The sequence below is a fragment of the Macaca thibetana genome, chromosome 10, assembly GCF_024542745.1.
Source record: "Macaca thibetana thibetana isolate TM-01 chromosome 10, ASM2454274v1, whole genome shotgun sequence".
In the NCBI taxonomy this organism is placed as follows: domain Eukaryota; kingdom Metazoa; phylum Chordata; class Mammalia; order Primates; family Cercopithecidae; genus Macaca; species Macaca thibetana.
Genome location: NC_065587.1, coordinates 37,112,257 through 37,139,892, shown reverse-complemented (window position 1 = coordinate 37,139,892; position 27,636 = coordinate 37,112,257). Strand labels below are relative to the sequence as shown.

General features: G+C 55.3%; 2 protein-coding genes across 2 annotated transcripts in view; both read left to right on the top strand.

Moving 5' to 3' along the window:
- The window catches only part of NTSR1 (neurotensin receptor 1), a 65,822-nt gene extending 43,238 nt beyond the window's left edge, over positions 1-22,584 (top strand). Inside the window, exons 2-4 of the mRNA XM_050745097.1 lie at positions 16,210-16,411; positions 18,424-18,514; positions 19,821-22,584. Coding sequence (XP_050601054.1) covers positions 16,210-16,411; positions 18,424-18,514; positions 19,821-20,070 — 543 coding nt within the window. The 3' untranslated portion in view covers positions 20,071-22,584. The remainder of the gene's footprint in view (positions 1-16,209; positions 16,412-18,423; positions 18,515-19,820) is intronic.
- Positions 1-27,636, top strand: part of OGFR (opioid growth factor receptor) — a 431,648-nt gene that overhangs the window by 356,603 nt on the left and 47,409 nt on the right. The window lies entirely within an intron of this gene.

The window sequence follows — 27,636 nt, the reverse complement described above, 5'->3', positions numbered from 1 at the left end:
CGGAGACAGAGACACAGGAGACAGAGACACAGGAGACAGAGACACAGGAGACAGAGACACAGGAGACAGAGACACAGGAGACACAGAGAGACAGAGACACAGGAGACAGAGACACGGAGACAGAGACACAGGAGACAGAGACACAGGAGACACAGACACAGGAGACAGAGACACGGAGACAGAGACACAGGAGACAGAGACACAGGAGACAGAGACACAGGAGAACACACAGAGATTCGCAGAGACACAGGAGACAGAGACACAGAGACAGAGACACAGGAGACAGAGACACAGGAGACAGAGACACACGGAGACAGAGACACAGAGACAGAGACACGGAGACAGAGACACAGGAGACAGAGACACAGGAGACAGAGACACAGAGACAGAGACACAGGAGACAGAGACACAGAGACAGAGACACAGAGACAGAGACACAGGAGACAGAGACACACGGAGACAGAGACACAGGAGACACAGACACAGAGACACAGGAGACAGAGACACAGAGACAGAGACACAGACAGAGACACAGGAGACAGAGACACGGAGACAGAGACACGGAGACAGAGACACAGGAGACAGAGACACAGGAGACACACACAGAGAGCAGAGACACAGGAGACAGAGACACGGAGACAGAGACACAGAGACAGAGACACAGGAGACAGAGACACAGGAGAACACACAGAGACACAGGAGACAGAGACACAGGAGACACAGAGACAGAGACACAGGAGACAGAGACACGGAGACAGAGACACAGGAGACAGAGACACAGGAGACAGAGACACAGGAGACAGAGACACAGGAGACAGAGACAGAGACAGAGACACAGGAGACAGAGACACAGGAGACAGAGACACAGAGACAGAGACACAGGAGACAGAGACACAGGAGACAGAGACACAGGAGACAGAGACACAGGAGACAGAGACACAGAGACAGAGACACAGGAGACAGAGACACAGAGACAGAGACACAGGAGACAGAGACACAGAGACAGAGACACGGAGACAGAGACACAGGAGACAGAGACACAGGAGACAGAGACACAGGAGACAGAGACACAGAGACAGAGACACAGGAGACAGAGACACAGGAGACAGAGACACAGAGACAGAGACACACAGAGATTCGCAGAGACACAGGAGACAGAGACACGGAGACAGAGACACACGGAGACAGAGACACAGGAGACAGAGACACAGAGACAGAGACACAGGAGACAGAGACACACGGAGACAGAGACACAGAGACAGAGACACAGAGACAGAGACACAGGAGACAGACACAGAGACAGAGACACAGGAGACAGAGACACAGGAGACAGAGACACAGGAGACAGAGACACAGAGACAGAGACACAGAGACAGAGACACAGGAGACAGAGACACAGGAGACAGAGACACGGAGACAGAGACACAGGAGACAGAGACACGGAGACACAGACACAGGAGACAGAGACACGGAGACAGAGACACAGGAGACAGAGACACAGGAGACAGAGACACAGGAGACAGAGACACAGGAGACAGAGACACAGGAGACAGAGACACAGGAGACAGAGACACACGACAGAGACACGGAGACACAGACACGGAGACACAGACACGGAGACAGAGACACGGAGACAGAGACACAGGAGACAGAGACACAGGAGACAGAGACACAGGAGACAGAGACACAGGAGACAGAGACACGGAGACAGAGACACAGGAGACAGAGAGACACAGGAGAACACACAGAGATTCGCAGAGAGACACAGAGACAGAGACACGGAGACAGAGACACAGAGACAGAGACACAGGAGACACAGACACAGAGATTCGCAGAGACACAGGAGACAGAGACACGGAGACAGAGACACAGGAGACAGAGACACAGGAGAACACACAGAGAGAGACAGAGACACAGGAGACAGAGACACGGAGACAGAGACACAGGAGACAGAGACACAGGAGACAGAGACACAGGAGACAGAGACACAGGAGACAGAGACACACGGAGACAGAGACACAGAGACAGAGACACAGGAGACAGAGACACAGAGACAGAGACACAGGAGACAGAGACACAGGAGACAGAGACACGGAGACAGAGACACAGGAGACAGAGACACGGAGACAGAGACACAGGAGACAGAGACACAGAGACAGAGACACAGGAGACAGAGACACAGGAGACAGAGACACAGAGACAGAGACACGGAGACAGAGACACACGGAGACAGAGACACAGGAGACAGAGACACAGGAGACAGAGACACAGAGACAGAGACACAGGAGACAGAGACACAGGAGACAGAGACACAGGAGACAGAGACACAGAGACAGAGACACAGGAGACAGAGACACAGGAGACAGAGACACAGGAGACAGAGACACAGGAGACAGAGACACAGAGACAGAGACACAGGAGACAGAGACACGGAGACAGAGACACAGGAGACAGAGACACAGGAGACAGAGACACAGGAGACAGAGACACAGGAGACAGAGACACAGGAGACAGAGACACAGGAGACAGAGACACAGGAGACAGAGACACAGGAGACAGAGACACAGGAGACAGAGACACACAGGAGACAGAGACACAGGAGACAGAGACACAGAGACAGAGACACAGGAGACAGAGACACAGGAGACAGAGACACACAGAGACACAGACACAGGAGACAGAACACAGGAGACAGGAGACAGAGACACGGAGACAGAGACACAGGAGACAGAGACACAGGAGACAGAGACACGGAGACAGAGACACAGGAGACAGAGACACAGGAGACAGAGACACAGGAGACAGAGACACAGGAGACAGAGACACAGGAGACAGAGACACAGACAGAGACAGAGACACACACAGGAGACAGAGACACAGAGAGACAGAGACACAGGAGACAGAGACACAGGAGACAGAGACACAGGAGACAGAGACACAGGAGACAGAGACACAGGAGACAGAGACACAGGAGACAGAGACACACAGACAGAGACACAGGACACAGAGACACAGAGACAGAGACACAGGAGACAGAGACACAGGAGACAGAGACACAGGAGAAACAGAGACAGAGACAGGAGCAGAGACACAGGAGACAGAGACACGGAGACAGAGACACGGAGACAGAGACACAGGAGACAGAGACACAGAGACAGAGACACAGGAGACAGAGACACAGGAGACAGAGACACAGGAGACAGAGACACAGGAGACAGAGACACAGGAGACAGAGACACGGAGACACAGGAGACAGAGACACAGGAGACAGAGACACAGGAGACAGAGACACAGAGACAGAGACACAGGAGACAGAGACACAGGAGACAGAGACACAGGAGACAGAGACACAGAGAGACACAGGACAGAGACACAGGAGACAGAGACACGGAGACAGAGACACGGAGACAGAGACACGGAGACAGAGACACGGAGACAGAGACACAGGAGACAGAGACACAGAGACAGAGACACAGAGACAGAGACACAGGAGACAGAGACACAGGAGACAGAGACACAGGAGACAGAGACACAGGAGACAGAGACACAGGAGACAGAGACACAGGAGACAGAGACACAGACAGAGACACACGGAGACAGAGACACAGGAGACAGAGACACAGGAGACAGAGACACAGGAGACAGAGACACAGGAGACAGAGACACAGGAGACAGAGACACAGGAGACAGAGACACACGGAGACAGAGACACAGGAGACAGAGACACAGGAGACAGAGACACAGGAGACAGAGACACGGAGACACACGGAGACAGAGACACGGAGACAGAGACACAGGAGACAGAGACACAGGAGACAGAGACACAGAGACAGAGACACAGAGACAGAGACACAGAGACAGAGACACGGAGACAGAGACACAGAGACAGAGACACAGAGACAGAGACACAGAGACAGAGACACAGAGACAGAGACACAGGAGACAGAGACACAGAGACAGAGACACACGGAGACAGAGACACAGGAGACAGAGACACAGGAGACAGAGACACAGGAGACAGAGACACGGAGACAGAGACACACAGAGACACAGGAGACAGAGACACAGAGACAGAGACACAGGAGACAGAGACACAGGAGACAGAGACACACGGAGACAGAGACACGGAGACAGAGACACAGGAGACAGAGACACGGAGACAGAGACACAGGAGACAGAGACACGGAGACAGAGACACAGGAGACAGAGACACAGAGACAGAGACACAGGAGACAGAGAGACACAGGAGACAGAGACACAGAGACAGAGACACAGGAGACAGAGACACAGGAGACAGAGACACAGGAGACAGAGACACAGGAGACAGAGACACAGGAGAGACACAGAGACAGAGACACAGGAGACAGAGACACAGGAGACAGAGACACAGGAGACAGAGACACGGAGACAGAGACACACGGAGACAGAGACACAGAGACAGAGACACAGAGACAGAGACACAGGAGACAGAGACACAGGAGACAGAGACACAGAGACACAGAGACAGAGGAGACAGAGACACAGGAGACAGAGACACAGGAGACAGAGACACAGGAGACAGAGACACAGGAGACAGAGACACAGGAGACAGAGACACAGGAGACAGAGACACAGGAGAACACACGGAGACAGAGACACAGGAGACAGAGACACGGAGACAGAGACACAGGAGACAGAGACACGGAGACAGAGACACAGAGACAGAGACACAGGAGACAGAGACACAGAGACAGAGACACAGGAGACAGAGACACAGGAGACAGAGACACACGGAGACAGAGACACGGAGACAGAGACACAGGAGACAGAGACACAGGAGACAGAGACACAGGAGACAGAGACACAGGAGACAGAGACACAGGAGACAGAGACACAGAGACAGAGACACAGAGACAGAGACACAGGAGACAGAGACACAGGAGACAGAGACACGGAGACAGAGACACAGGAGACAGAGACACAGACAGAGACACAGGAGACAGAGACACGGAGACAGAGACACAGAGACAGAGACACAGGAGACAGAGACACAGAGACAGAGACACAGGAGACAGAGACACAGGAGACAGAGACACAGGAGACAGAGACACAGGAGACAGAGACACAGGAGACAGAGACACAGGAGACAGAGACACAGGAGACAGAGACACAGGAGACAGAGACACAGAGACAGAGACACAGGAGACAGAGACACAGGAGAACACACAGAGACACAGAGACAGAGACACAGAGACAGAGACACAGAGACACAGGAGACAGAGACACAGGAGACAGAGACACGGAGACAGAGACACAGGAGACAGAGACACAGGAGACAGAGACACAGGAGACAGAGACACAGGAGACAGAGACACAGGAGACAGAGACACAGGAGACACACAGAGACACAGGAGACAGAGACACAGGAGACAGAGACACAGGAGACAGAGACACAGGAGACAGAGACACGGAGACAGAGACACAGGAGACAGAGACACAGGAGACAGAGACACAGGAGACAGAGACACAGAGACAGAGACACGGAGACAGAGACACAGGAGACAGAGACACAGGAGACAGAGACACAGAGACAGAGACACGGAGACAGAGACACAGAGACAGAGACACAGAGACAGAGACACAGGAGACAGAGACACAGGAGACAGAGACACAGGAGAACACACAGAGACACAGGAGACAGAGACACAGGAGACAGAGACACAGAGACACAGAGACAGAGACACAGGAGACAGAGACACGGAGACAGAGACACGGAGACAGAGACACAGGAGACAGAGACACAGGAGACAGAGACACAGGAGACAGAGACACAGGAGACAGAGACACGGAGACAGAGACACAGGAGAACACACAGAGACACAGGAGACAGAGACACAGGAGACAGAGACACGGAGACAGAGACACAGGAGACAGAGACACAGGAGACAGAGACACAGGAGACAGAGACACAGGAGACAGAGACACAGAGACAGAGACACAGGAGAGACACAGAGACACAGGAGACAGAGACACGGAGACAGAGACACAGGAGACAGAGACACAGAGACAGAGACACAGGAGACAGAGACACAGGAGACAGAGACACAGGAGACAGAGACACAGGAGACAGAGACACAGGAGACAGAGACACAGGAGACAGAGACACACGGAGACAGAGACACAGGAGACAGAGACACAGGAGACAGAGACACAGGAGACAGAGACACAGGAGACAGAGACACGGAGACAGAGACACACGAGACAGAGACACAGGAGACAGAGACACAGGAGACAGAGACACAGAGACAGAGACACAGGAGACAGAGACACAGAGACAGAGACACGGAGACAGAGACACGGAGACAGAGACACGGAGACAGAGACACAGGAGACAGAGACACAGAGACAGAGACACAGAGACAGAGACACAGAGACAGAGACACAGAGACAGAGACACAGGAGACAGAGACACAGAGACAGAGACACACGGAGACAGAGACACAGAGACAGAGACACAGAGACAGAGACACAGAGACAGAGACACAGAGACACAGGAGACAGAGACACAGGAGACAGAGACACAGGAGACAGAGACACAGAGACAGAGACACAGAGACAGAGACACAGGAGACAGAGACACAGGAGACAGAGACACAGGAGACAGAGACACAGGAGACAGAGACACGGAGACAGAGACACAGGAGACAGAGACACAGAGACAGAGACACGGAGACAGAGACACAGAGACAGAGACACAGGAGACAGAGACACAGGAGACAGAGACACAGGAGACAGAGACACAGGAGACAGAGACACAGGAGACAGAGACACAGGAGACAGAGACACAGGAGAACACACAGAGATTCGCAGAGACACAGGAGACAGAGACACGGAGACAGAGACACGGAGACAGAGACACAGGAGACAGAGACACGGAGACAGAGACACAGGAGACAGAGACACAGGAGACAGAGACACAGGAGAACACACAGAGACACAGGAGACAGAGACACGGAGACAGAGACACAGGAGACAGAGACACGGAGACAGAGACACGGAGACAGAGACACAGGAGACAGAGACACAGGAGACAGAGACACAGGAGAACACACAGAGACACAGGAGACAGAGACACGGAGACAGAGACACAGGAGACAGAGACACAGAGACAGAGACACAGAGACAGAGACACAGGAGACAGAGACACAGAGACAGAGACACAGGAGACAGAGACACAGGAGACAGAGACACACGGGAGACAGAGACACGGAGACAGAGACACAGGAGACAGAGACACAGGAGACAGAGACACAGGAGACAGAGACACACGGAGACAGAGACACGGAGACAGAGACACACGGAGACAGAGACACAGGAGACAGAGACACAGGAGACAGAGACACGGAGACAGAGACACAGGAGAACACACAGAGACACAGGAGACAGAGACACGGAGACAGAGACACAGGAGACAGAGACACAGAGACAGAGACACGGAGACAGAGACACAGGAGACAGAGACACAGGAGACAGAGACACACGGAGACAGAGACACAGGAGACAGAGACACAGGAGACAGAGACACAGGAGACAGAGACACAGGAGAACACACAGAGACACAGAGACAGAGACACAGAGACAGAGACACAGAGACAGAGACACAGAGACACACAGAGATTCGCAGAGAGACACCGCAGAGGCATAGAGACAGGAAGGAAAACACACAAGGAGACAGAGTCACCGAAGAGCAGAGACATCCCAGGAGAAAGATCCAAAGAGAGACAGAGACACGTGTCCTGTGTCACCTCCAAATCCAGCTGTGGCACGGACCCCGCTGGGACTGGACAGCCGTCCCCAGGGCTTCCCTGATGTCGGCCACGACCCTCCCCTGCTGCTTGGAATTGCAAAGCCAGGTGGTCTGGGAGTCACGGCCACCACGCGTCCCCCGGAATATTCATGGGGCTGGGCCAGGTGACTCCCTGCTCTCTTTAGAGACAAACAGAAAGGCCCCAGGGTGCTGTGGCGTCAGTGGCGCTGAGGCGTCTTCTGGCCGGCCCTGCATGACCTTCAAGCTGCTTGAGTCCACTAGACAAAGTCCCTCGAGGCCACCCTAGGTGGCCAGGGCTGAGACGCCTAGAGAGGTAGATGCTCAGCCTGGGCAGGGACGGGGGCCGGACCTAGCAGGGGTCAGAGAAGGGGTCAGCCAGGAGGAAGGTCCAGGCTGCCGCCTGGGGGGTCGCCACCAGGCCCCACGCTACCCCAGCCTGGCCGTCTGCTTCCTGTTCAGTTCTCACCCCCTGAGTTCTCAGGTCCTTGAGTTTAAAGGACCGTCTGCCGGGAGTGCTCAGGGTCCCTGCAGGCTCGTGGGTGCCATCAGGTCAGAGATGTGAAGTCGCCTCTGAGCAGAGGCCTTCCCGGAACCCCCAGCACTACCGCAGCCAGGCTGCCACAAGCATCGCTGTGTCTGTAGCTCTTATTGGCCCTGAAGTTACTGCAGGTGGTTCTGTCAGTGGTCTCTCCTCCCCAGGATCCAAGACCCCTGATGGGAGGGGCTCCTATGCCTTCTCCAAAGCAGTGATGTTTGTGGGAGGGGACAGAAGGAGGAAGGGAGAAAGGTGGAGGGAAGCTAGACTAACCAAGAGAAAAGGGAGAAGACATAGCTAAAATCAGAAGTGAAAGAAGAGACTTTACGAGATGCCACAGAAATCAAAAGGATCATAATAAACTGTGAACAATTTTATACAAACCAGCTGGACAGCCTGGAAGAAATGGATACATTCCTAGAATGTAAAGAAACTCACAAGCTTCCTAGAGTCAAACATGAAGAAATGGAAAATCTGAAAGGACCAATAACAAATAAGGAGACTGAATCAGTTATATCAAAAACGTCCCAAAAAAGAAAACCCCAGGGCAGGACCAGGTTGCTTCGCTGATGGATGCTACAAACATTTAAAAAAGAATTGACGCCAGTCCTTATACAATTCTGAAAATGTGAAGAGGAAGGAACACTTTCTAACTCATCTTACAAGGTCAGCATTGTCCTGACACCAAAGCCAGAGAATGACGCTATGAGAAAAGAACCAAGAGGCAAAAATTCTCAACAAAATACTAGCAAACTGCATTCAACACCATGTTGAAAGGATCATCCTTCATGAGCAGGTGGGATTTATCCCTGGGATGCAAACATGGTTCAGCACACGCGAATCAGTAAACGTGATTCACCATATGAACGGAATGAAGGACAAGAGCCATTCGATCATCTCATTTGATACAGAAAAAGCATTTGACAAAACTCAGCATCCTTTCATGATAAAAACACTCAACAAACTGGGTATTGAAGGCATGCTACACAATAAAGGCCATGTGTGACAGACCCACAGCTAACACCACACTCAGTGTAAATACCACGTATGACAGACCCACAGCTAACGCCACACTCAGTGTAAAGGCCACGTATGACAGACCCATAGCTAATACCACACTCAGTGTAAAGGCCACGTATGACCCGCAGCTAACACCACACTCAGTGTAAAGACCACATATGACAGACCCACAGCTAACACCACACTCAGTGGTAAGAAGTAGAAAGCTTTTTCTCTAAGGTCAGGCAAAGCAAGGATGCTCTACTCAACATGGTCCTGGAAGGTCTAGCCAGAGTCATTAAGCAAGGCAAAGCAGTAAAAGGCATTCACATCAGAAAGGAAGAAGTAAAATTTTCTCTGCAGATGACATGAACTTATGTATAGAAAACCCTAAAGACTCCACCAAAAAAAAAAAAAGCTGTTAGAACTAATAAACACATTGAATAAAGTTGCAGGATAAAAAATTGACATATGAAAATGAGTTGTGTCTCTATATACTAACAATGAATTATCCCAAAAAGAAATCAAGAGAGCTGGGCACAGTGGCTCACACCTATAATCTCAGCAGTTTGGGAGGCCAAGGCAGGTGGATCACCTGAGGTCAGGGGTTCGAAACCAGCCTGGCCAACATGGCAAAACCCAGTCTCTATTAAAAATACAGAACTAGCTGGGCATGGTGGCACATGCCTATAATCCCAGCTACTTGGGAGGCTGAGGCAGCAGAATTGCTTGGACCTGAGAGGCGGAGGTTGCAGTGAGCCAAAATGGTGCCATTGCACTCCAGCCTAGGCAACAAGAATGAGAATCTGTCTCAAAAAAACAACAACAACAAAAAAAAAAGCAAGAAAACAATCCCATTTATAATAACATCAAAAAGAGTAAATTTAACCAAGGAAGTAAAAGACCTGTACACTGAATGTAACATGATGAAAGAAATTGACACAAATAAATGGAAAGATATCTCATGTTCATGGTTTGCAAGAATTAATAGTGTTAAAATTTTTGTACTATCCAAAGTGATCTACAGATTCAGTGTAATCCCTATCAAAATTTCAATGACATTTTATGCAAAATAGAAAAAAAAATCCTAGGATTCATATTTAACCACAAAAGAGCTCAAATAGTCAAAGCAATATTAAGAAAGAACAAAACTGAAGGCATCACACTTCCTAATTTCTTTTTATATTACAAAGCTATAGTAATCAAAACAGCATGGTACTAACCCCACATAGATCCATGGAACAGAACAGAGAGCCCAGAAATAAACCCACTTTTATACAGTCAAATAATCTTTGACAAGGTGCTATGGTTTGAATGTCCCCTCCAAAACTCATATTAAAACTTCATCCCCAGTGTGACAGGATTGAGAGGTAGAGCCTTTCAGAGGTGATGGGATCTGTGAGGATTCAGCCCTCATGAATGGATTAATCCATTCATAAATAAATAAGTTAATGGATTAAGGGGCAATCACACAAGGGGAGCTGGTGGCTTTATGAGACGAGGAAGAGAGACCTGGGCTAGCACGCTCAGCCCCCTCTGCACATGATGCCCCACGCCACGGCGGAACTTTTCCAAGAGTCCCCCCCAGCGAGAAGGCTCTCATCAGTTGCATCCCTTGGGCCTAGGACTTCCCAGCCTCCATAACCATGATAAATACATGCCTTTTCTTTATAAATTACCCAGTTTCAGGTCTTCTGTTATAAGCAACATAAAATGGACTTAGACACAAGGGCACCAATACACGGTGGGGAAAAGCAGTTTCCTCAGTGATGGGAAAACTGGATATCCCCATGCAAAAGAATGAAATTGCACCCTTATCTCACACCATGCAAAAAAAAAAAAAATCAGCTTAAAGTGGATTAAAGATCTAAACATAAAACCTGAAACTGTAACACTGCTAGGAGAAAATATAGAAGAAAAGCTTCTTGACATTGGTCTTGGCAATGATTTTTTTATGACAGCAAAAACACAGGCAACAAAAACAACGTAAATGAGACTACATTAAATTGAAAAGTCTCGGCACAGCAGAAGAAACAACAAAATGAAAAGGCAGTCTACAAAATGGGAGAAAAATAAGCAATTTAAAAATGGAAAAGGGACCTGAGTAGACATTTTTCCAAAGAAGAGCTACATATGGCCAATGGGTTTATGAAAGGTGCTCAACACACCACCACTAGTCATCAGGAAACTGCAAATCAAAACCACGGTGAGCTACCCCCGTACACCTGTTAGGATGGCGACCATCAAAAAGCAGGCAGATAACTAGTGGTGGGGACAACGTGGCAAAAAGGGAATCCTGGTGCACTGTTGGTGGGAATGTATGAAACGGGTACAGCTGTTACGGAAAACAGTATGGGGACTCCCAAAAAAATTAAAGATGGAACCACCATAGGATCCAGCAATCCTGCTTCTGGGTGTTTATGCAAAGGAAGTGGAATCTGGATCTTGAAAAGATCCCTGCAAGCCCATGTCCACTGCGGCACTGTTCACAATAGCCAAGATACGGAATCACCCCAAGTGTCCCTCGACAGACCCACGGATCGGATCGAGAAAGCGTGGTGCGGATACACAGCTGCGTGCTGCTCCGTCTTGAAAAACAAGCAGATCTTGTCATTTGCAGTAACCTCAATAAACCTGGGGACATTACGCTAAGTGAAATAAGCCAGGCGCAGAAAGACAAATACTGTGTGATCTCGCTTATGTGTGGAATCTGAAAAAGCCAAACTCGTGAAAACAGAGAGCAGAGCACTGAGTGCTGGGGGAGGGGAATGAGGAACGGGGAGAGGACGATCAGGGGCTGCAAAGTTTCAGGTATAAGGCGAGTAAGTTCTGGAGCTTTGAGGTATGGCATGAGGACCAGAGTTAACAATACTGCATCGCACACTCAAAATTTCCTAGAATAAATCTTGTGTTCTCGCTACAATAAAAGGGGGTCACTATGTGAGGTGATGGATGTGTTCATTAGCTTGATGGTGGTGATCACTTCACAATTATCCATAGATCAAAACATCACATCGTACACAGTAAATAGATACAAATTTTTTGAGATGGGCGTCTCGCTCTGTCACCGAGGCTGGAGTGCAGTGACACAGTCATAGCTCACTGTAGCCTCAAACTCCTGGGCTCAAGCACTCCTCCCATCTCAGCCTCCCAAGTAGCTGGCACTATAGACATATGTCACCATGCCTGGATGACTTTTTAGTTTTTGTAGAGATGGGGTCTCACTATGTTGCCCAGACTGGTCTGAAACTCCTGGCCTCAAGGGATCTTCCTGCCTCAGCCTCCCAAAATACTGAGATTCCAGGAATGAACCATGGTACCTGGCCAATAGATACAATTTTTATTTGTCAATTATCCCTCAATAAAGCTGTGGGAAAAGGTTAAAAATACATATATTTAAATTTAAAACTTCCATGAAGGTTTTTGGTTTTAGGTTTTAATCTTTTCAATCTTCTCACCATCTGGAATTTTTTTGGTGTAAGATCTCTATGAGTTACGGTACAAGCTCCAGGAACTAAGTCAAATTGTCTTATCCCTTAAAAAAAGGAATATTTATTTCGCTCAAGACACACTGAAAGTCCAACAGGCACCGCTTGATCCAAGAGCACAAACGACGTCCTGGAGTGCTCTGTTCCACCGGTGCTGGCTCCATTCTTAGGCAGGTCTTCCCTAAAAGGTAGGAAAACGGCACCGATGGCCACAGATGCATTTCCCGCTCAGTGAGCCCAGGCAAAGCTGGTGTCTAACAAAGGCCTGGGGCCGGCCCTCATCAGACAAATGTGATTGGTGCAAATCTTTGGCTGACCTGTCCAATGAGGGTCCACCTAGGCCTGTTGGGATGTGTTGATTGGCCAGGTCTGGGCCACATGCCAGCTGGATGGAGGGTGCACGGCTCCCCAGGGGAAGGAGGCTGTGGTCCAGGCCATCAGCTGTCCAGCACCATGCCTGGGTGGCCAGTCTTCTCCCCGATGATCTGGATGCTGTCTCCATCACAGACGGAGCTTCTGTCTGATCTGGCACAGTCAATGCCGAATTCCCCTCATTAAGGTCACTCTCAGTGACACTCAGGTACATCCCAGTGGCTGGCAAGGCTGAGGCTCCCTTGTCTTAGCGACCTGCCACGCTGCCTTTCAAGAGCCTTCCTGGCCATTCTGAGACTATTTCCCACTTGAATTGTAGAGTCCGTGTGTCTATGCACATAGCTCTCGTGTTTTATGGGGACTGGATGTACAGAGGTGATCTCAACGGGTCCTTCTGTCTGTCCAGGAAGGGGCCTGTCCTTGCGCCTGCTCAGTCCTTCCCTCACCCCGGCAGCATCGCAGCCTTTCCTCCGAGCCCCGTGCTGCTCACGGACGGACGTGCTCCCTTTGCTTGTCGTGGAGGTGGGGGCAGCTCCTTACCCAGAGTGGGAGAGATTACAGGAAAGGACACCATGAGCCAAAGCCCTGCTTCCAGCTGTGCGTCTGGGAAGAGAAGGCTGGCCCCGGGAGTCAGGGTGCATTCTCCTCACCCCCCAATCCTACTGAGCTTCAGTCTCCAGGGTGGGCAGGTGGGGGAGGCGGGGGAGGGCCACACTCCCTCTGCAAGGCGGGGCTGCCCTGCCTCTGTCCCCACACACGGCCCTGTGGCAGCCTCTGCTCCCTCCCTCTGGAAACTGCAGGATCCTTCCACAGGGGCAGCCAGGGGGTCGGGACCAGACCACCGGCCCCGGGGCAGCTACCACCGGCCCCCAGAGGTAGCTATTTTTGCCGCCCGTGTCGGTGAGGTTGGTATTTTAAATGTTTTGACATTTAAAATCTGTGTTGGATACATTGGTGCTGTTTAAACTATCCCCGGATTGCAGTGACTCACAGGGAATTGGTTTGTCTCCTGAGGCTGGGCCTGGCCATCCCCCGTCCCCGCTCCCAGCAGCCCGAGTGGGAAGAGGGAGTTTTTACCTGCCCCCAGTCCCACCAGCACCTTGTTGTCCTGCAGAAGGTGGACTTCAGCCAGAGCAGCAGAAATGAGGGACGTGGGGCAGCCTCAGATCCAGACACCCATGCAGGGGAGGGCAGAAGAGACCCGTCGTCCAGCCAGGGTCAGCAGCAGTGGCAGTGGCTGTCAGGAGCCCACACAGGTGGCAGGAGCGAGGGACGCGGGGCTGGCAGGTGCAGGACGCTGCCTCCCGGGGGTTTGAGTGCCCCCTCTCTGTGCATGTCTTCTGATCTGTTAGCAGAACTCTGCTGAAATGGAACAGGAGGGTGAACTCAGACTGCCTCCTCCCTGAAGGCCTCTGAGTGCTTCTGAGCGGAGCCGGGAGCTTCAGTGGGAGCAGGAAGGACCTTCAGAGGTGCCTCAGCCAGTGCCCAGAGGGGGCCAGGGAGAAAACCCACTGACATTCCCACGACCCGGCACCTCTCAGTGGCTGCCCTGTCCCATGGCCACCGCCGCCTTCACTAGCAGGACACGGTGAGGATTGTCTTCACTGGGACCGTCCTGACTTGGACTGTTGAGGCCACACGGCTCTGCCCTCCCTGGTGGGAGGAGGTCGGGAGGGAGGTGGCCCCTGCAGCCCAGCCCAGGGAATCCCACGGCAGATACTCCCGAACTTTCTACCGAAATCACAGCCACGGGCCGCAGAGCCAGTACACGCCACTTCTCCAAGATACCCAAAAGCTTCTTGGAATCAGAAATTCAGCATGAGGATCCCAGGCAGCTTGGCAGAGAGGGGGCAGCCTCCGTCTCTGGCACAAGATCGAACCCGCAAGTGCGGAAGCCAAAGGCACCAAGATCTGGCTTGCAGAGAAGAGCATCTTACAAAGAATCCAAGGCCAAGGAAGGTTTTAAAGCCATTGATGGCTGTTATTCCACTGCCTGGGGAGGGGTGCCGGTTTCTCCACTGGAAGCTGGGCCGTGGCCGTCCTGGCGGGTTCTCCTGCTGCGCGTCCACAAACGCATCCCCTTCCTGTTCTGAGCAGCAGCTCTGGTTGAGGAGGAGGCTGGGCCTCTGGGCAGCAGCTCTGGTTGAGGAGGAGGCTGGGCCTCTGGGCAGCAGCTCTGGTTGAGGAGGAGGCTGAGCCACTGCCCCATCTGGGGAAGCCACGGCCACGCTGCCGGTGCCTGCAGAGTCACGTCTCAGCCAGGAGTCGCAGAAGGAGCGGGACTCAGCTCAGGCCAGGCTCAGATCCAGGCGCAGCCCCTCCTGCGCTGGAGTCTTTGGGCAGGACCTCTAGCCTGTCCAGGACTCGGATCAGGTGCCGAGTAGCTGTGATGACCCAGCCTTGTGGGTTGATGTGGAAGCTAGAGTTGGGGAGCAGGGGCTCCAGGTGCTAATAACAGGGGCCCTGTACCTTTCAATGCCCTGAGAGGTAGCTGGGGTGGGCGAGAGGAAGGGGCTTCTATTAGTGTGAGCTGTCAGGACCTAAGAGAACCGTCTGCACACAGCTGCAAGGCCAGAGCTTGGCTGTCCCACAAGACGGGCCTCGGAGGGGGCAGCCACGTGCTTGCGGGCCTCAGCCATAAATACAACGTGTCCAGACCTGGGAACCAAGAGCCCAGGACCTTTGCCACAGCCGGGACACCCCAGTGTTTGTGTTCCTTGCTGTGTACAAGTGGGACCCTCAGGAGGGGCCCATGAAGGTGGGGGAGTCTGCGAACTTCTTCCCAGTCCGAGGCAGGGTCGGGGGCAGGCTGAGGGCCAGCTTGGAACAGCGGCTGGGGTGGCTGTGTCTTCCGGGCAGCTGGGATAGGGCCGGACCTCCTGAACTTGTGTTGATTGAGGGCCTCGCACCTAGCAGGCCTGACACCCCAGCCAGCACGGCAGGCATCCCAGGTGGGGGTGCATGGGTCCCGCTGCTGGCTCTGACGGCCTCCCCCTTCCTCTCTGCAGGTCAACACCTTTATGTCCTTCATATTCCCCATGGTGGTCATCTCGGTCCTGAACACCATCATCGCCAACAAGCTGACCGTCATGGTACGCCAGGCGGCCGAGCAGGGCCAGGTGTGCACGGTTAGGGGCGAGCACAGCACATTCAGCATGGCCATCGAGCCCGGAAGGGTCCAGGCCCTGCGGCACGGCGTGCGCGTTCTACGTACGTAACCTCTGGGCCCTCCAGGGGTGGGAGGCAGGCCAGGGCCAGCAAAGGCGGCGAGCACTGAACCACCCCAAGCCTGGGCAAGGTTTAAAGACATAGGGATGGAGCTATCAGGCCAAGACCCAAGGGTGCCAGCTCCCCCCTGCACTCCATCCCTCCATCTATCCATCCATCCTTCCTTCCCTCTATCCATCCATCCTTCCTTCCCTCCATCCATCCATCCTTCCTTCCCTCCATCCATCTACCCCTCCCTCCTCCCTTCATCTCTCCCTCCATCCAACCATCCCTCTCTCCCTCTCTCCATTCACTCCTCTACCTCTCCCTCCCTCCCTTCCTCCCTCCCTCCAGCCAGCCATCCCTCTCTGCCTCCCTCCTTTCATCCCTCCCTCCCTCATTCCATCCCTTCCTCCCTCATTCCATCCCTCCCTCCCTCATTCCATCCCTCCCTCCCTCCCTTGTTCACATTCTCCAAGCAGGACTTGGAGAGTGTGATGGGAATAGGAGAGAATGAAGCCCTTCCATGCCTGAGACCCAGGTCTTCAGTTTGGTTTGCCTGAAGCATTTGGCTTGAGCTCCTCCCTGGTGCTGGCCCATTTTCAGGGCTTGTTCGAAGATGTGGCCAGTCACAGGAGAGGCCCACAGCCAAGTATATGACCCTAAGGGAGCCTGGCTCTGGGCTCAGCCTTCCCTGCTCATGGGAACCAGCCAGAGCTTTGGACACAGAGCTCTCAGGGCTGGTGAAGCCCAAGGTGTGGCCCACACAGCAGGGCAATGCCCATTCTGTCGAAACCCTGAGGACCAGCCCCAGCTCAGGACTGCTGGCTTGCGGACCTCCGAGGTGTGTCCTGGGCCTGGCGTGTGCCTGTTGTTTTAATGGCAGCCATCCTAATAGATTTGAGGTGGCATCTCATTGTGGTTTAGATTTGCATTTCTCCAGTGATTTATGATTAATGATTAATAACATCTTTCATGTGCTTGTTGACCATTTGTATCTTCTTTGGAGAAATATCTGAGTCCTTTGCCCATTTTTGAATTGGATTGTTTGTTTTCATGTTGAGTTTTAAGAGTTATACTCTTGAGGTTAACTCATTATCAGATGTGATTTGCAAATATTTTCTCCCTTTCTATGTGCCGACTTCCACTCTCCCGATGGCATCCTTTGATACACAGAAATTTAGTGTTTATGTTGTTCAATTTATCTACTTTTTTCTTTTGTGACCTGTGCTTTTGGTGTCATACCCAAGAAATCATTGCCAAACTCAATGTTGTCAAGTCATTATGTTTTCTCCCAGGAGTTTTGTGGTTTTAGTTCTTATGTTCAGGTCTTTAATCCACTTCAAGTCCATTGTTGTATATGGTGTGAGGGAAGGATCCACCTTCATATAAGTGGATGTCCCGTTTTCCTAACACCCTTTGTTGAATAGACTGTCCTTCCCCCACTGAATGGTCTTGTTGAAGATCACTTGACCATAAAGGTGAGGGTTCGTTTCTGGGATTTCTAGTGTATTCCCTTGGTCTTTTTGTCTATCCTTAAGCCAGCACAACCCTGTAACTTTGTAGTAAGTTTTGAAATCAAGAAGTGTAAGACCTCCAACTTTATTTTCTTACAAGATTGTTTTGGCTGCCCAGGATCCTTTGAGATTTCATATGAATTGTAGGATAGATTTTTCTATTTCTGCAAAAAGCATTCTTAAAATTTGATAGGGATTGAATCTGTAGAGGGCTTTGGGTGGTACTGATACCGTAACAATATCAAGCCTTCCAATCCATGAACATGGGATGTCTCCTTGCACCTCCCTCAGGCCATGTGTCTCTTTATCTGAGGCCGTTATCTCTCTGTCTCTGAGGCCATGTTTCTGTCTCTGAGCCAGTGTCTACCTCCCTGAGCCCATGTCTCTCCCTTTCTGAGCCTGTGTCCTGTCTCTGAGCCTGTGTCTCCCTCCCCAAGCCCACGACTCTCCCTCTCTGAGCCCATGTCCTGTCTCTGAGCCCACGTCTCTGTGCCTCAGGTGCAGTGGTCATCGCCTTTGTGGTCTGCTGGCTGCCCTACCACGTGCGGCGCCTCATGTTCTGCTACATTTCGGACGAGCAGTGGACTCCGTGAGTACTGGGAGGTTGGGTGCTGGACAAGTCAGTGCTCCCAAAACAGAGGGTGGGTGTGGCAGGCACTGCTGAGAGGACCCGCTCAGGACAGGGGTGTGGTGTGTCCCCCGGTGACTCCCTGGGCAGGGCTGTGCTGTGACTGGGGCCGGGAGAAGGCCATGGAGGGATAGGTTCAGGGCAGGGACTGTGCAGGCCAGTCTGGTGCAGAGAAGGAAAGTCGGTCCTAAGAGAGATGGCCCAGGCAGTTTCCCGAAGGCGTAAAGAGAGACATCCCTGGCTCAGTTGGGAACATGGTGGGGGTGTCACCTCCTCATATGGGAGCTGTCAGAGCCCCAAGGCCACCCAGGTTGGACCCACAGGGCTCAGCCTGGAATTATACTCAGGGCTGTGACTTATCGCAGCAAGAGCTGCAATACTGACAAACTTTGCTTATACAGCAAAGTCAGCAAAGGGAAAAGACACATGGAGTGGGGTCAGGGGGAGACCAGATGCAGTTTCCAGGGCTCCCTCCCAGAGGAGCCTCACGGGACGATGTGGGGGCTGATCACAGGGGCACCCACTGCCTGGCAAACCCCTACTGTTTGCACCAACAGTTCAGGTGCAGGGAGCCCCTCTCATCCAAAAATGGCAGAGCCTTCCCAAATCCAAAGCCCCAGGCACCAGCCAGAGGCCAGCCTTGCCGGCTGGCCGTCCTGAGATGGCAGCTTGGGACCTACTTGTGAGCTGTTTTCTGTGCAGTGGGGCTGCCAGATTCCAGAATAACAGGTTCCTTCCAGTGACAACCACTGGGGAGGGCGCACCTAGGACCAATGAGGGGGAGAAGGCACAGGCAACAGTGCGGCCACCGCAAAAGCTTCTGAAACTCAGGGCTGCCTGGTGATAATTGAGCTGCCTGGTGAGGGAGGAGGGCACGGTGTGTGGCTGCTGGGGAGGCGTGGAGGGGGTTCCTGCCCTGGCTGTTTGGTTAGGCCAGGACCAGCTGAGCCCTGGACCCTTGGATGCACAGAGCTGCGAAGGGCAATGCAGGTGGCTGCAGGGAGAGGTAGGGATGGACAAGCAGAGTCCACGCCCCGCCTAAAGAAGCCCAGGCTAGGCAGGTGCACAACCAGAACTTGCAGCTGCTCAGGAGAAGCCAGACCCTGGAGTTTGTTGTGAAATGTCCCCATGCGCAACCATTCTCAAGTGGTGTTTTAATTAGCGTCTGAGCCACCACATCCCTCGGCCACTGTGGCCCCGGCTGTCACCCCCGCCTTGGGGCCCTCAAGAGCTCTGTCTGGGGTCTGAGTGCCTCGTCTCCCCGCAGGTTCCTCTACGACTTCTACCACTACTTCTACATGGTGACCAACGCACTCTTTTACGTCAGCTCCACCATCAACCCCATCCTGTACAACCTCGTCTCCGCCAACTTCCGCCACATCTTCCTGGCCACACTGGCCTGCCTCTGCCCTGTGTGGCGGCGTAGGAGGAAGAGGCCAGCCTTCTCGAGGAAGGCCAACAGCGTGTCCAGCAACCACACCCTGTCCAGCAATGCCACCCGCGAGACGCTGTACTAGGCTCTGCGCCCCAGGCCGTGTCCAGGAGGAGCCTGGCCATGGGTCCTTGCCCCCGACAAACAGAGCAGCCCCCACCCGGGAGCCTTGATGGGGGTCGGGCAGAGGCCAGCCTGTGCTGGAGTCTGAGGCCTGGGACCCCCAATCCACCCCCCAACCCCTGTTTCTCATCCGCATCTCCCGGGCCTGTCCCCAACTCCTCCCCACCCCTCCCCCATCTCCTCTTTGAAAGCCAGAACAAGAGAGTGCTCCTCTCCCAGATAGGAAAAGGGCCTCTCACAAGGAGAAATTAGTGTGCAGCCAAAGGCCATTTTCTTTGTTCCCGGACTAATGGATGGTTCCAGAGAAGGAAATGAAAGGTGCTGTGTGGGGCTGGGCCTCTGATGTCTGGGCTGCTGTTCCCATGTCCACATCTCTGAGGCCTGCACCCCCTCTGTCTAGCTCGGGGAGTCCAGCCCCAGTCCCACAGGCTCCGTGCCTTTGGGCCTTGCCTGCAGACCCTGCCAGGCAGACCCATGCCCCCCTCCTCAGGCAGTTCCAAGAAAGCTCCCTGACTCTCCCCTTCAGGCCTGGCAAGCTGGGGGCCACTGCTGGGGCCAGGTGTCCCTCCCACCACCCTTGCCACAGGCAGCCGTAGCCCCCAGAAGGGACCATGAGCCCAAAAAGGACAAAAATGGGTTGACCTGGAATCGCCCAGACCTCGGCCTCCCCTCCTCCCTCCCATCTTCACCCAGGCCAAGGCCCAGGGGCTCTGCTGGGACACCAAGTGGGAGGGGGCTCAGGCCTCAGCCTCACGATCTTTAGCTGTGGCCTCTCAGGCTCGGCAGAAGGGACACCGGATCAGGGGCCTGGTCTCCCGCACCTGCCCACGTGGCCATGGCCAGGATGGGGTGCGCATTCCGTGTGCTCTGCTTGTGGCTGTGCAGGATGACGTCTGGCAGCCAGGCCCCGAGCTGGCTTCAGGGTGGGGCCTTGAAAAGGGGAACGTGGGACAGGGCCGATGGTGCCTGGTCCCTGAGTAAGACGCCAGGTCCCAGGAACTCAGGCTTCAGGTGAGAAGGAGCCGTGCGTCCAGGCATCGCTGGCCGGCAGCTCTGGGCTGAGGCACAGACTCATTTGTCACCCTCTGGCGGCGGCAGCCCTAGCCCCAGCCTCCAAGCAGTTGAAAAAGCTGGCGCCTCCTTGGTCTCTAGGATCCAGGCTCCACAGAGGACAGGACTGGCCAGGCCCCTGGCTTAAGAAGGTTGCCTGAGCCCAAGAGAAGACATTCCCAGCAGAAGCTGGCCGGGACCAGCCAGGAGCTGGGAGCCACAGGAAGCAAAATCAGCCTTTTCTTCAAAGGATTTCCATGTCTCGGAGCAGCCTTTGCCCAGGGGAAGTGGGCTCTGGGCAGGCTGCCTGCACCGGCCATGTGGACCTGGGACCCGGACACCTGATCTTGGGCTGTGTTCAGCCACTTTGCCTTCTCCAGACTCAGTTTCCCTGTCTGTGAAATGAGAGTTGAATGCTATAGTATCTGCAGTCACTTGGATCTGGCTGTTGAGTTGATGGGTTCCTTGAGCCCCACAAAATCCCTCTCCAGCCACAGGACCCTTCGGCTCACCAAGAACAGGGCCCAGGGGAGTCAGGCCCATTCGCTGCACTTCCTATCATACCTTGCCTCCCACAAACCTTGTCAGCCAGGCAGCCCTCCCAGCGACCGAGGGCCACCAACCCCAGGGAAACAGGGCGAGCACAGAGGGACCTTCCTCCCCCACAGAGCTCCCATGACATGGTCTGCTCTGGGCAGAGGAGCTTTGCTGCCAGCCAGGGGGGTCCAGAGGCCAGTGCAGCCCCTACCCCTGCTCAGGAGTGTTAGGAGTGGGCTCAGAGTTTAGCAAATGCTAAGGCCCCTCAGGCTGGGCTCTGAACGTGGACCTGGACTCGGAGCCAGACAGGGGAGCCTCAGACCCTTCTCTGGGGCTCCTGGACCTTGGGCCATAATTTCTGAGCCTCGGTTTTCTCATCTAAAAAACAGGTGTGGTCGTTCCACCCTCTCACCTGGAAGGGACTGTCCTGGAGGACACACCCTGGAACAGACAGAATGGTGTCTCTCAGGATGGTGCTCTGAGAAAGGGCAACGTGGATGCCACACTGCCCCAGACCCTCGGTAGACGCAGGATCTCCAGGGCGGAGTCTGTGACTGTGACTGTGACTGAAGTCGGTTTTTCCTATTGATGTTTTTATGCTCCTCTCTGTGCACTTGCTGTAGGTAGGGACACATGTCCATGCACCACAGACACACCCACGACACCTGATCTTATATCATTAGCTTGCGGCCAGGTCACGAGGTGTGCCCAGAAGCTGGCCCTGCCTGCCATGAGTGCGTCGGTCATGGAGTCTGGAGCCCCTGAGCCGCCCCCGGTGATGACGCAGCCCCGTAGCTCAAACGCCCACCCCCACTCCCACCGTCTGCAGTTGATGAAAACAAACCCCTGTATCTCTTAATAAAGGTGTCCGAAGGGCCCTGGATGTGGACTTGAGTGTTGAGGGCCTGCACGTGCCCACCCACTCATTCATTCGCTCATTCATTCATTCAGACACACACCGACGCAGCAGCCAGCCTGCACTGGGCCTCTTACCAAACACCACAGGGCTTTGGCCCCAGAGGCTGGCGGGCGGGGGCGCCAGGATCCCTCTGCTCACAGCCCACCCACCCTCCCTAATTCTTCAAGGAGCAGCAGACCTCCTGCAGGGCCTAGTGACCACTGAGGGGCCTGTGTGGGCAAGTCCTCACCGTCTCCTGAGCTTCAGTCTCCTGATCTCTGCGCTGGACACAGAGGAGGCTCAGTGAAGCGGGGAGCCCGGGGTCCCATGACCGCTCAGCTCAGATCTCCATGGCCCCCTCTAGCCAACCCAGGGGTCCTGTGGTTGGTGGGGTCATGGCCTTGTCAAGGCCTTAGCAGTGGACAGACAGGCCTGGGTGCGGTACCGAGCCCCTGCCTGGGCCCAACCCCGTGCAGGCCACTGAGGAGACAGAAGATGCAGCTGGACCCTCACCCCAGGACTTCTGCTCTAAAAATGAGGGTTCCCAGGCACCTCCCAGACCCACCGTTTCCGATTCTCCCCCGCCAAGGCCCTGGTCATTCTACATCCCTGGATGGGCGGCTCTGGCTCTCTGCTGTGCTCCCTTTTAGGGCACCAACAGCTTTTCTCCTGCTTGCCTGAGCCTGAGCCACAAGAGGCTGGTGACAGCAGAGTCGCAGGGAGGGGCCCTGGAGTCTTTCTCACAAGCCTCCCGGACCTCAGGATTAGGCGTGCTGGGCTCACCCTGTGGAGCTCAGCAGAAGCAGCATTTGCTTGGGCTTGAACAGTCCAGGAAGGCTGCCTGGAGGAGGAGGAAGGTGGGCCGGTGGGAGGCAGAGCCTGAGCAAGGGAGAGGGCAGGAGTGAGGGGTCTCCCCAGGGACATGAGGGGCTCAGAGTGGCTGGAGAGGAGAAGGACAGGTGCTAGGGGAGCAGCAGGGGAGGGAGAAGGTGGGTCGGGAGCTTGAGGGATTTGAGCGCCCATGGAGGGGCTGAGTAGGGCCCTGGCGGGAGGCAGAGGGGAGGAGCCTTGGGGCCCCCATGGTCAGGAGACTGCCAGGGTTCCTGGCTCCTGGTGGCAGGGAGCACCCCTTTCTGAGGGGGTCCTCTTGGCCATCTTCAGCAGCCCTGGCCCTGCCCGCCCCTCCCTGCGGCGCTTAGAGATTCTCTAAGTGTTGTTTTCCTGTGCCTGGGGGCTCAGGACTCCTTCCTTTGGGGGCAGTCGGCTGGCAGCAGGGCTGGGAGGGGTCTGGGTGAGGGTGGGGAGATAAACTATAACCCTGATCATCTCATGGGGTCTTGGCACATGCTGCCAGGCCCCTCCCTCCCAGCACCCAGCACACACCTTCACCTGCCCTCCCAAGGGGCGCTGCCCCAGATCCCCACCAGGCTCAGCCTGTCCTTGTCTGTGCTAAAGTGTTAGTGGCCACAGCATCTCCTGGTACCAAAGATCCCCCCACCTTCACCCAAAGGACAGCAAAAACACAGAACAACCCCACCCAGCCTAGGGGCAAGGTCCCCCACCTTCCTCTCCACGCCGCACCTGCCCAGCTCGGTCCCCCACCTTCCTCTCCACGCCACACCTGCCCAGCTCGGTCCCCCACCTTCCTCTCCACGCCACACCTGCCCAACTCAGTCCCCCACCTTCCTCTCCACGCCGCACCTGCCCAGCTCGGTCCCCCACCTTCCTCTCCACGCCACACCTGCCCAGCTCGGTCCCCCACCTTCCTCTCCACGCAGCACCTGCCCAGCTCGGTCCCCCACCTTCCTCTCCACGCCGCACCTGCCCAGCTCGGTCCCCCACCTTCCTCTCCACGCAGCACCTGCCCAGCTCGGTCCCCCACCTTCCTCTCCACGCAGCACCTGCCCAGCTCGGTCCCCCACCTTCCTCTCCACGCCGCACCTGCCCAGCTCGGTCCCCCACCTTCCTCTCCACGCCGCACCTGCCCAGCTCGGTCCCCCACCTTCCTCTCCACGCAGCACCTGCCCAACTCGGTCCCCCACCTTCCTCTCCACGCAGCACCTGCCCAGCTCGGTCCCCACCTTCCTCTCCACGCAGCACTTGCCCAACTCGGTCCCCCACCTTCCTCTCCACGCAGCACCTGCCCAGCTCGGTCCCCCACCTTCCTCTCCACGCAGCACCGGCCCGGCTCGGTCCCCCACCTTCCTCTCCACGCAGCACCTGCCCAGCTCGGTCCCCCACCTTCCTCTCCACGCAGCACCGGCCCAACTCAGTCCCCCACCTTCCTCTCCACCCCGCACCTGCCCAACTCGGTCCCCCACCTTCCTCTGCACGCCGCACCTGCCCAGCTCGGTCCCCCACCTTCCTCTCCACGCAGCACCTGCCCAGCTTGGTCCCCCACCTTCCTCTCCACGCAGCACCTGCCCAGCTGGGTCCCCCACCTTCCTCTCCACGCAGCACCTGCCCAGCTCGGTCCCCCACCTTCCTCTCCACGCCGCACCTGCCCAACTCGGTCCCCCACCTTCCTCTCCACGCCGCACCTGCCCAACTCAGTCCCCCACCTTCCTCTCCACGCAGCACCGGCCCGGCTCGGTCCCCCACCTTCCTCTCCACGCCGCATCTGCCCAACTCAGTCCCCCACCTTCCTCTCCACGCAGCACCGGCCCGGCTCGGTCCCCCACCTTCCTCTCCACGCAGCACCGGCCCGGCTCGGAGGTGGGGGTGGCTGGAGAGAGGACTCCTGGGCCCCTGAATCAGAAGAGGCTGCAGGGTCTCTGGGAAGACCCTGTCACCCAACAGCTGCTCTCTCCAGGAAGCCTTAAATCCCCAACAGAGGAAAGCCCAGAGCCAGGAGGAGGCCGGATGGGGGCAAAGACAGCCTGCCGCCTTGGGGTCCCCCTTCCCCTCGGCTGTGTGTGGTCACAAGGTGGGCACAGGGAGAGGGCACTCACCATGTGGAGCCCTTGGGGGGCCTGCGTTGTGCACCCAGAGGCTGTGGCGAGCGTTGGGTGAAGAGGGGATGCCAGCTCTTCCCTCTTCCCCGGGCAGCACAGCACAGCCGTGAGGGCACAGGTGCCGACGCACAGGGTCGTGGGCTGAACTCCAGCTCTGCCACTGTGAGCTGGGACGTGGGATAAGGTGGAAGTTAGCACTCAGGGCCCTGCCCGCAGGACCAAGGTTGGCCCCACCAGGGGAGCTGGGAGGGAGGCAGAGGCTGCCTTCCTTGGCTTCGGGCCTTGGCGGCCAGGCCAGTGTCCCTCCTGGCCCAGAGTGGCACCTGGACCCTCGACTGCTGCCCTCCACAGGCTCCCTGCCTGAACCTGTCCACATCCCCAAGCCTTCAGAGGAGGACGGTGGCCCGATTCGTCCCCAGGGTTTGACACTCCGCAATGTTTAAGGTTAAGGAACTGGTGTCATTCATGAGCCTCGTGCCTGGCTGCCTGGCTCCTTCTCTGCCCTGGTCTAGTCTGAGCCCCCTCCACCAACCGCAGAGCCTGGTGCCACCCCTCCTGTCACTCTGGAGGTGGCCCAGGGTATAGCACTGCCTGCAACCAGGTCCCTGCTGTCCTCTCCACTCTAGAGCCTCTCTCCCCTCCAAGCCTCTCCCTGGTCTGAACCTCCCTCGCCTCTGAGCCTCCCTCCGAGCCCCTCCTCCCTCTCCTCTCTTCTCCCTGCCCCTCCCTCTCGCAGCTTCCTCCCTGGAGCTGGGGGCTGTCTCTCTCACTGCATCTCTGGAGGAGGAGGAAGAGGATTGAGAGATAGGACTTTAAAGGCAGATTCTGCCAGGCATTGCCCAGGAGCCCCGGCTGAACCCAGCTGTGTGCAGGGAGCCTCCGGCCGCCCTGGGGCTGAGTATCCTTAGGTCACTGTTCCCATTTGACTGGCTGAGGAAGCCAAGGCTCTGGTAATCTGCCAGGAGCCCACAGCCTCCCTGAGCTTGAAGACCATGGTCTCATTAACGAAGGAAGGAAGGAAGGAAGGAAGGAAGGAAGGAAGGAAGGAAGGAAGGAAGGAAGGAAGGAAGGAAGGAAGGAAGGAAGGAAAAAACTCACCCACCATCTGCTTGTGAGCTAATGAGGATGTCCCTACCATCCCCACAGAAGGACACCCCCATAGGAGGACCCCCCGCCCACAGGAGGACACCCCCACAGGAGGACCCCCCCCGAGAGCTGACAGCCCCACAGAAGTGCCTTCTGTGCTGGGCGTGTCCCTGCCTCATCCCCCTTCCCACCTCCCTGCCTCTGCCTCCATCTCACGCACAGGGTTCCTCAAGCCCCCCCGCGCAGCCCCAAGCCTCTAGGGCAGAGGCAGGGCCTTGTTGACAGCCAAAACGCTGTCCTCTGGGGGACAAAGAGGAAAGCCCCTTTCCCAACCACAGGCCTGCAGTGCTCCCGCTGTCCCTGAGCCTTGTGTCTCCTGGGCAGGCAGATGGGTGGACTCACGTCAGAACCACCAGGAAGCCTGTTCCAGACCAGCTTCCCAGGCCCCAGCTGAGCCCCAGGCAATCAGAAGCTGGGGTGGCCTGGAAATCTGCATGTTAACAACTTCTCCAGGAGAGTCAGATGTGCCCTGGGGTGGGAGAGCCACCTCCCTATACCTACCCATCCATCCATTCATTCATTCATTCATTCATCCGCTCTGTGCTCCTCGGGACCTGGCTGACTCGTCACCCCCCTGGCTGGCACAGAACGGAGGATGTAGGGCTCTGCTGCCCCAGCCCCTGCAGGGAATTCTCACAACCCCTGTTCACTGCAAGGCATAGGAGATCACTGCACCCCAGCCCGAGGAACACTGACATTGATGAGAACATCACAGGAATGGAAATACAATCGTGGAATTCCACCATCATGGAGCAGGAGATCTGGGGACACTGGCGGGGCAGCCACCCCAGGCACCCTCGATCACCAGTCCCATGAAGCCAGAGCCCAGGTCAAGCCCTCCCCACCCAGCAGGTCTGCTGAGCTCCACGCTGTTTCAGCACAGAGACAGAAGCCCATCAGCTATAAGACCCACCCAGGAGGACAGTGCTGGCCCGTCACCATC